We start from the raw sequence: 11,073 nt of genomic DNA, 5'->3' as shown, positions 1-11,073 counted from the left end.
TGTAGTATTTCAACGATCATCGGTAATAATTATTAAATTTATTTGTATGATTTTTTTAATTAAATATATTATCGACTAACTATTATGTTATATTGTAGGTATCTGATCAAGGGAGTGGGCCAAACAATAGATGTAATGAAGAAGAAAATTAGATATTGTTATTGAATATTTTTATGAGTCATACTTTTAGTATTGAACATTTGTATTGAACATCTATATTGAACATATGTAATGAACATCTTTATTTTTAATTTTTATGCATGAACAATTAGTTGTATGAATGATATTAGGTTGAACAATATAGTTTATTTTATACAATATTATTCAATTTTAGTTCATATTAATTTATTGTTTGTTTTGTCAATAAAATCATTTTTATCATAATCTAATTTTATCACAATAAAAAAAGAATGAACTGTATAAATTCCCGGCGGTTTTAACCCCAGTAAACTACACATGCAAAATAGGGACGGTTTTGAGATAACCCTAGTTAGTTCCGGCGGTTTTTGAGTAACCCCGTAATTCCCGGCGGTTTTCATAGAACCCCCGCTAATTTCGGCGGTTTCGACAAAACCTCTGGTAATTCCGGCGGTTTCCGGAAACCCCCGCTAGTACCGGCGGTTTTTTCCAGAACCGCCGGTACTTACTTGGCGACGGCCGTGTTCCCAACGGTTGGTCCAACCGCGGGAAATGTGATTTGCGGGGGTTAAAACCGCCGGTAATATTGAAAAAACCCCCAGTAAAATTACATATTTTTGTAGTGTAAATTGTTATGAAATATTTCATAACTAAATCTAGGTAATTCATCATAAAGATGTAATTCTTTGCTATTTAATTGATATATATATATATATATATATATATATATATATATATAATTTGAACATAATTATATAAATATTATGATAAGAAAAAAAATATCTTCAAGATACAAATATATTTTATGACAAGAAAAATACTTAAAATAATAAAAAAAGTTTGTATCTAAAAAAAAAAGAAGAATTATAAAATAAAAATAAAAATAACGTATATAGAAATATATATAGTCATATATATTCATCTTATTCTTAAATTCAATTAAAAAAATCAAACAATATTCATATTAATACTCGTTACTGTAAGGATTATTAAACGGAAAGAGTTTCGGACTATATCCACATGGATAAGTTAAGTTATTTTTAGTGATATATCTAAAGAAGATGATGAAACTAAGAAAATAAAGATAAATAAGTCCTTTCACTACTTTATGAGAGTGTAAAAAGAAATGTTTAGAGATTCGGGTCCAGTGAACTATACTCTGTCCAGTGGCCCAATTATGTCACTAATTATTTATGGGCCATTTCTGGCCCACGTTGACTAATATATAAACTTACAGAGATCTTTGTTTCACGATATTTTTTTTTCATTATCAAGAATACTAAAGTAGGAATGTATATTATTGTATTTGTTAGAAAGTTGTAAGAAAATATCTGTCGTTATGGTTACTTCCAGTTTTGCATTTTCTTTTAAATAGAAAACTATAAGATAAGATAGAATTTGTAAATATTAAAATAAACTATTTCAACATTTTTTTTATTCCAGTTGTACCTGAGTTTGTCATGTAAATTAAGTTAGTCAAATTTTATCACATATACGACGAGGTTTAGTGTGTGTGTATGTGTTTTTTTTTTTGTTAATTTCACCGTATATAGGTATTCTATTTTACATATATAAATTAGCACCATTGAATATAATCCAATGCACAAAAATTAGGTAATTCGTGTCTCATGTCATAGGTTCATGCATAAGTTTCTGGATTTGAGTAAATACATAAAAATAACAGAGAATTTGATCCACATGAGAAGTTTTGAATGAGATCATATGTATAACTAACACAAAATGAATATTAGGGAAAATATAGGAGATTGATTTACTAATCCCATGTAACTCAAGAATGAAAAATTTGATAAGATGATGAAAAGCAATTGCAACCTCAAATCATGTTATCTGCACGAGATGGCAACCTCTTGAAGAAATTACTAGGCAGTGAGGGTAGCTTGCTTCTGAACTTGGGGTGTCTTAGCCAGAAAATGCCAGCAACTGAAGCCACAACCTTGAAGGGTGTGACATACAATGCCACAGCAGCAACGAGGCAGAAAATGAGAAAGAGGCTTGTTGCTCTAGGGTCTCTCCAACTGAGCAGGATGTGAAATCTCTCACCCTGAGTTGCAATGTCTCCAACAACAGTTTGTATTCTCCCAGCCACACTCCTTAGCCTATCATACCTCATTCTTATCACATCCTGAGCCTTTGAAGTGGGAAAAGTGTCAAACTCTTCATCAAGTTCATCTGGGCGTGCTGCTTCTGCCCAAGAAAGTTTTGTGTCCATTTCTGGAGGGTGCCTTGGCCTGAACCTGAAGTTCCATATTCCAATGAGAAACATGTAGAGGAACATGGTGGGGAGGATCAGTTCAGGGTAACATATCAAGATGAAAAAGAGGACATGCACTAGAATTGTGGTCACTGGATTCTTCCACTGTTGCACCTCACCAAGCCACCTGCTCATTGATATTGCACCTGAAAAGAGTGACACAATTCTGAAGAAATTGGCTTTGCTTCTTCTCATGCTCCATATGTGAGAGTCCACGTCCAGCATGTACTCCACAACCTCTTTCCTCAGTGGTGGTTCTGCTCTCCCAAGCCTCACTGCCACAATGTTCATAGCCTGATACCTCAGACTTTCCAACTGGTTCACAGTGAATGGATGTAGGTAATGCATTTTTGGCAAAAAAGGGTGTCCATAAAGGTAGATTATGTGAGCCATGGAGAGACAGGTGAAACGAATGGCCAATTGAAGCTCACCCATCTTCTTCAACCCAGAGGGTTTCAGAACAAGCAGAGGGTATGAGTTTGTGTAAATCCTATCCATTTCCAAGGTTGATAGACGAATCCTCACCTTGCCAATTCTTGAGTCAATTTTGGCTCCACTTCCTTGAGTTTGGCCTCCACCACCCAAATGGCAGTTGTCAAACACCCCAAAAGTTATGACAGTGCAAGGATCATACACTTCCCATGTGTATTGCTCATTCCATTTGGGATTAAAGCTCTCGGTGATTGTTCTGGTTCTCACCCATTTCTGACCATACTTGGCCACACAATAAGCATCTGTTGACCCTTTACCATTGTTTGTCTTCATAGATTGGAGCCCTTGAGCACTGAGTATCCCCACTTCAAGAATCCCAATTGGCTGCTTCCAAAGTTGTCTGGCAGTTGGCCTTGTGTCACTGATATACATTGTGAATTCATCTAGCACATGATAAGCACCCTCAAGACACACCCTCAGGTGAATCCTACTTGAGAACTTGGTCTCGTTCCTCTTGTCACCCTCCAACACACCAAAGCCAAACCTCTCAAGGTTGTACCAGTGTGAGTGCACTGCTCTGTGATCCAAACGGATCTCAAACTTGTTAAGAGGCAAGGCTATTTTTGCCACAACCTCATCCTTCCCAGGGGAAGCCTTGTTCTCAACCGTTAGCACAAGCTTTTCCTCAAATGGCTCGGCTGCCACAAACACCAAATCCTCATTCCACATGGGGTTTGGTGTTTTTGCTGGACACAGCTTGGTCTTGAGCACTTGTTGTCCAACTTGACCCTTCACAAAAACTTGGGGTGGCTGGCTTTTGTCCTGTGGCTCCACATCTTGAGCTTCAATCACATTAACCCTTAGATACCATAGTTTTGGGTTAACATAAACCTTTGACCTGATATTATAAACCCCTTCTCCTTTAACTGAAGCAGAATCTGAATGCCAAGCCTCAGGGAATGCTTCATCAGCTTGTGTCCCCATCCAAACTGCAAGCATGATCTCTCCTCTACTCCTTGCTTCCCCTCTGAGATTCTCAAGCCTATACCACTGAGGAGCCAAAGGGCTATCTGGGGGTACCCTTGTTGGCACTTCATGCATGTCAAACTCCACTTTTCCAATGTAGTCATCTCTGGCCACCATGTCTTTGTCTCTCACAAATACCTCAACAACTGAGGACTGAATCTTCTCTTTTGAAAATGCAAAAACCTGCTTCCACTCAGGGCTGGTCTTCTTCTCAAAATGCCTTGTTTTCCCCTTGTAGTTTCCAACCTTCACTTCAACATAAGGGTCAACGTTGCTGGTGACGGGATTTGGTGGAAGGTCCTTGGCCTTCACAACACGGACATAGAGATAGAACATCTGTTCCACCAAGTCATAAGTGCTTGTGGCTCTCTCACTGTATAACCAACCACTCCCTCCACGTTGCCCTCCATGTGGCCACCTTTCTCCAAGCTCTGGTTTTGTGTTCTTCAGCTTGTAGTCTTCCTGGTTCCCCTTTGCTGCTGCTTGAGAACTCATGGTTTCGACTTTGAAAACTTCACCTTTCAAATTTCTTCTCGTTGCTCAACCTCTAATTCATGTGTCTGTGAAACAAAACATGAAAATTCGTGAAAGACAAATTTACTGCGAATTTTCTTTTGGTTTAGATGCTTATGTCTTGAACCTGATTCCAACAATGGTATTACTAATTACAATGACAGAGATGGTGTAACACTCCTTATAGGATATATAAAAAAGAAAAAATAATCTTGGAGTATGAATTTTATGAAAGTATTTTTTTTTAACAATACATCACATAAACAAATCATACACACATCAGTTGATACATTACAACAAACCATCCTTAAAATAACAAAATCAAACAAACTTAATAAGAAAACATTATAAAAATCCCAACAAGTTTTATTTTCCGTCTCTCTCGAAGATCTATTCCAGTTCAGCTTTATCTGCATTATCATTTACTCCCGTACTCCCGTACAAGTACGATCATCGCATGTGGAAACCACAATCACAACATACAACCACAACATACAAGGGTGAGTAATTGAAAATAGCATATAACAACACATCATAAACACATTACACATAAACTATAACAAATCCATGACTCTATATATGTATAACAACGGAAAACATGACATCGCTGAGAAGCCTTTCATAAACTAATGTCTTTTCCTTGTAATTCGTCGTCATAACCTGTTCTCAATAACATGCAACTCGAGCCGTCTTCCATCGCGACTTCAGACCTATCTTCCTGACTCCTCTAGGACTAACGAGTAAAAACATCGATACTACACGTAACGATACACTATACTCAACACGAGCCGAAGTCATCGGGTGAAACATTCACCTCTTCACGTAGAAGGAGGTGACACTTGAATCTCAGTCTCACGCAAGACTTGCATTTATTATAGTATTAGACGAAGTTACAAAGTAAATAACATAGTCTACGTAGAAGACATCAAACAAAATAGATGTGCTCAATCACAAATTCATACATATTTTCAATAACATGTATAAATAAACCAATAATAGACTAAGAAAATAACCAACAATTCTCAATAATTGTTTAAAATAACACTAGAAAAATTAATCAACAATTTATTAAAATTCACAATTAATTAAATAACTTAATTTTCACAATTAATTAATTAAATTACTTTTCTTACTGATACACCCAAGTGAAATTGTTAATTTCACAACCCATCCACTAAAACCAATATTTGTGGTGCACATCCGCTTTTACTAAAATTACAACACAAATTAAAACACACTTTTTAATATACCCCTTTTTACCTTAAATACACTCTCCTTTTAATTCTACCACCCAAGTGGTCCCCACAAGTTTTTTTATTCTAAAATCAAAACTTTATTTTTCTCACACAAAAAAAAAAAAATTCTCTCTCCTTTTTGCTTTTTACGTAAGTTTCTCTTTGTCCCTCCATCTTGTTTACTTTTTCTTTCATGTATCACTAATAAAACCATCTCATTCCCTTTTCTTTTCTCTCTCCTCAAGTACCAACACACTACCAACACACTTTTTATTTTTAACACTTACATGAGACACTAACCTTCTCTCCCCTCCCTCTTCTCTTCAATTTCCCTTCTCTCTTTTACGTGAACAACCCAAAGTCCAAGACTCTCATCTTTTCCAATCTTCTCTCTTCATGATCCTCTTCCACACATCACACCAACCTTGATGATCCAAAATTGTGCCCTCTGTTCGCGTTTCTTCCTCATCTTCTCTTTCTATCACAAAACTAAACAACCCATTTTGAAGAAACTCTCTCTAAGCTCTCCTCCTCTTCTTTATACTCCTTCAAAGTATCACACTTCACTCCTTCATTCTCATTTTCATAGTCCAAGTCTTTTTCTTCCAACAATGGAAGACAACTCTCACTCCCATCCTACCCACACTCTTGGTCAAAGAGTATAGATAAGTGTCCCTTCAAGGTGTTTAACTCATACAAGGTAAAAAGGATGCAAAATGATACACAATACAACATGGTTTAAGTGTACCCATCATATTTTCCATAAACATGCATCATTCCAAGTGCCCAAAACATATATACCCATTACAATAGCAAAATGAAAATTAACATACGACCACCCCTCTACCCAATCCATACGTAAAAGATATTATACCAAGGTCATGAATGCATCATCACTTTAAAAATAATCACCTTCTACCCATCATACACTATAAGTTAAACCCCTTACCTCTAATTGCAGAAAATGTTCCAAGGGGTTCTTTGATAATAAATCTTCTCTGACTTCTGCTTCTCACCCACACCTCACTGTCTAGCACAACAAGTGGACAACTCTTACACTCTCTCACGGATGTTTTTGGTTGTTGTAAAACAAGGTTAATGTTTCTCTCACGGTATATAACACTCATGACTAAAAGGCTTTTCCAAAGCCAACCAACAACTTTCTATATCATAAGAGTTGTACCAATTTCAAGACACTTTATGAATTGAGAATCATTGTGCAAAAAACGCTTCAAGATAACTTTGTCCTTTTTTGTTAATCTTGGGTGGGAAATTGGGCCTCTTTCAAAGGTCACTTTCTGAAAACTAGAGAATATTTTATTTAGGCATATAGAAAATTAAGAGGAACCCATTAAAGATTGAAAATGGTGATTGAGAAAAATGATACAAAGGTGCTTTCTTTTTCCTTTTATATTTATTTATTTATTTGGCTAAAGATATCAATGTGCTTTTCTAACCATGCTAGAGGAACATTCCACAATTTTGTGCTTCATGTAGACACTTTGATAATTAAAGTAAAGGTAAGAAAAGGCACTGCTAAAAATTCCATTTTTTTTGTAAAAGTTTATTGCCAACCCATTTGAGAGGACAAAGATAGATTTTTTAGAATAAGATCGAGGTGGACTTGCACGTAATCGCTGCCCACTTTCATTGATTCTCTTGTCTTTCTTTCATAACTTTTCAAAATGGAAAATTTTGTCGCTAAAAGCCCATTTTGCCCTTAGCCTATCTTGTGGAAACTTTGATATATGCATGATATGAGATATGTGTGTTGTAGTAATTTGACAACGTGTATATGAATTAGGTTGAAGAAGACACAAGAAATAGTGAATAATGAAAGAAAAAGGAGAAAACAGCATGGAAGGGTATGGAGTAAGTGAAGTTCAAAAGATGCTTTAGAAGGTTATTCTCTTGTCTTTATTCGTCTTTAACTTAATGTTAGATAGACATGGGAATTTTTTGTAGTGGAAAGAATGATAAATTCCTTAGATTTAGTCGAATAATGTTGCATACTTTCACCGCCACCAGGTTCTGTTTTATTGGGTGTGAACATGAACTTCTTTGATAATCGTTCTTGTAATTTGTTATGTAAAGATTGAATTTTAATAAACAGAAATAAGGTAGTGCGAAAATTTGGGTTCAGGACAAAATATTTCTTTTGATCCACTCAACTTCGATCAAACTCACAAGGATAACTTAGAGGAAGAAATAACAGAGATTGAGGAACATATCATAAGCAACAAATTGTACTCTGGAATGACAAAAAATTGTCATTCAAAGAACATAAGATGAAATGATGATAATTTACGTGACAGTAAATCGTACATATAGTGGTACATAAACTACATTGTTACATATTTCTATTTTTACAATATTTCGATGACAACAATTTTATTATTTATGGTACAGTATCATACGCTACAAGAACTTCTCCACTCTCCTTCAAAACATTTTCCTATCCATGTTGGATCTTTTGTAGATTTTCTACACCTATCTAACAACCCCTTCTAACAAGTCCTATCCTTCTACGCATTCTTTTCATCTCCTTCAACCTTTGGTGCTGAATACATGTTTGTGACTTTAAGCATGACATCACCATCTCCACATAATTCAAGTACTTCATCAATGTCATTTTATCTTCCACTAGTGTCTTTTCAGTCATCACACTTAGTTGTTCAACATCCTTACTTTTCGCAAAATGAACAAAGTGATGAAGGACAACGAATCACACGAACAATAAGATGTCACAAATAGATAAATTTTAAGTATTATTTGATATTATTTTATAATAATAATAATTATTTTTAATCCACATATTCATATTTCTGACACCACCTAGGTTTACAAATTATTTCACATTCAGTTATGTTTAAAAGAAAGGGTTAATTATGTTTTTTTGTCATTAAACTATTACGTGTTTTTGGTTTTTCATCCCTCTTTCAAATTTCATTCTATTTAAATTTTCAAGTCTTAAAAAGATTGGGACATAACATATCATTTGTCATGTAAAGAAAACAACATTAGTAATCTCTTACTTTCTAAATAAAAAATAACTTAAATAGAACAAAATTTTAAAGAAAAACTAAAACCAAAAATATAATTAATCTAAAAAATATAAAAAAAATTCATTATGAGTGAGAACGATCTTAATTTAATTGAGAGTTCTTACCATTATAGACAACTTCTAAATTTATTGTCATTATCACTTTTTCCCCAAAAAATTTATAAAAATAACAATAAGATTAATGACACAACACTGTTTTTAATTTGATAAAAAAGTCATTCTAACTGATAGTTGAATTTAGAAATCTTTAGAACTTCAGATGATTTACTTTAAAGTGTAAATTTTAAGTCACCAACTGTCCTATATTCATAAATGTCAGGATAAAGCCCACATTCGTCTTAAAAAAAACTTCAAATGAAAAGTTCATAAAATTGTGGAGTGTCAAAACTGATATTTTGGAATGTTCTATCTGTATTCAATAATTGTGTCCTAATATATACAAGAATGTAATTTTCTATATCCCATAAAACACTCCTAAAATCCCCCTATCACAGCTCCTACTTTCCCATGATAGTATAATCAAATATATACTTTCCAAATTACCCAACTCAATCTTTGCTGATAAGATTGGAAACGTGCAGAGATAAATATAGCAACAATATATACCACATATCGTTATTACCCACCCTCAAGTGGGCGCATGCAAAATTTTGGATGCCCAACTTGCTTAACAAGAATAAGAATTGCTTTGTTCCAAGAGCCTTGGTGAATATATCGGCAAGCTGAGTACGACTACGGACATAAGAGAGCTTAATAGTATTCTTAAGAACCTCATCACGAATAAAGTGGCAATCAGCCTCAATGTGCTTTGTGCGTTCATGGAAAACCGGATTCTTAGCTATATGAAGAGCGGATTGACTGTCACAATGGATATGAATTGGGTGAGGGTGAGGCACACCAAGATTAGATAAAATGTCTTTCAGCCACTTCAATTCACATATGGTGTTGGCCATGGAACGATATTCTGCTTCGGCAGATGATCGGGAGACTGTGTGTTGCTTTTTGGTCTTCCATGAAATAGGAGAGCGACCAAGAGAGATGTACCATCCTGTAACAGATTTGCGAATAAGTGGACAACCAACCCAATCCGAGTCACACCACCCATACAAATTCAAATCACTGTCACTACGCAAAAGAATGCCTTGCCCGGGGTTCCCTTTTAAGTAACAAACCACACGTAAAGCAACATGCCAATGATCTTCTCGAGGTTGCTGCATGAATTGAGACAAAGTGTGGACACTGTAAGACAGCTCGGGTCTAGTGAAACACAAGTAGATGAGGCGTCCAACAAGACGTCGATAACAAGCTGGATCAGACAACAAAGGACCTTCAGCCAATGCTAAGCGATGATTTTCTTCAAGAGGAAGAGGAGTTGGTTTGACTCCAAGTAAACCTGCCTCAAGGATAATATCTAAGGCGTATTTTCTTTGACACAAGTAAATTCTTGTGGGTGAACAAGCAACTTCCACTCCAAGAAAATATTTCAATCTCCCCAAATCTTTCATATGAAAACATGTATGAAGATAAATTTTAAATCGGCGAATAGCTTCAGAATCATCACTTGAAATAATAAGATCATCCACATAAACGAGCACTACAATATTTATAGTGGCAGTCCGCAAAGTGAATAGGGAATAATCAGAACAAGACTGCCGAAACCCATACTTCTTCAGAGCAACAGAGAGCTTAGCAAACCAACATCTTGGTGCTTGTCGTAAACCATAAAGCGATTTATGGAGTTTGCAGACCATTCCTTGGTTTTCCACCATGAAGCCGGGGGGCAATTTCATGTACACATGTTCTTGAAGGTCATCGTGTAGGAAAGCATTGTGAACATCCATTTGGTGAAGTTCCCATGCTTCAGCAGCAGCTACAGCCAATATTGTACGTACAGTAACCATTTTTGCCACTGGGGCAAAAGTTTCAGTGTAGTTTATCCCTTCAACTTGGTAATTTCCCAAAATGACTAGCCTTGCTTTGAAGCTCTCAACGGTACCATCTGAGTGATACTTGATTTTGTAAATCCACTTGCAACCCAAAGCTTTCTTCCCTGGAGGTAAGGTGGTTAAGGTCCATGTGCCATTATTTTAAAGAGCTTGAAGCTCATTGGCCATGGCTGCTTGCCAGCGTGAATCTTGTATAGCTTTTGAAAAATGCATAGGTTGTCGATCCACATTTACTGCTGCAAGGAACTGACGATGCTGATATGAAAATCTATCACAATTAACATAGTGAGCTATAGGATAACACGCACCAGAATGATGTGATGTAGCGGAGGAACGAACAGATGGGCTCAACTTGATCATGGTGTTTGTCACATACTCACGTAACTTCACAGAAGATTGCTTGATCCGATGACCTCTTCCAAGTTGTGAGGAGGAAGCAATGTTGCT

The 11,073-nt window shown here is 35.8% G+C and overlaps 1 protein-coding gene across 1 annotated transcript; it reads right to left on the bottom strand.

The window, feature by feature from the left end:
* Positions 1-1,748: 1,748 nt before the first annotated feature.
* On the bottom strand, positions 1,749-6,799 carry LOC108324065 (FT-interacting protein 1). The gene is made up of 2 exons (XM_017556863.2): positions 6,566-6,799; positions 1,749-4,428 (listed from the first exon to the last, which is right to left on the bottom strand). The coding sequence occupies exon 2, from the start codon at positions 4,361-4,363 to the stop codon at positions 1,973-1,975; it is 2,391 nt and encodes a 796-aa protein (XP_017412352.1). The 5' UTR covers positions 4,364-4,428; positions 6,566-6,799; the 3' UTR covers positions 1,749-1,972.
* Positions 6,800-11,073: the final 4,274 nt, after the last annotated feature.

This window comes from Vigna angularis, chromosome 3 (assembly GCF_016808095.1).
Source record: "Vigna angularis cultivar LongXiaoDou No.4 chromosome 3, ASM1680809v1, whole genome shotgun sequence".
In the NCBI taxonomy this organism is placed as follows: domain Eukaryota; kingdom Viridiplantae; phylum Streptophyta; class Magnoliopsida; order Fabales; family Fabaceae; genus Vigna; species Vigna angularis.
This window is presented reverse-complemented; position numbering and strand designations above follow the sequence as displayed.

Bases quoted from the DNA above. Each gene is read 5' to 3' on its own strand.
- LOC108324065 (XM_017556863.2), bottom strand. From the start codon at position 4,363: ATGAGTTCTCAAGCAGCAGCAAAGGGGAACCAGGAAGACTACAAGCTG.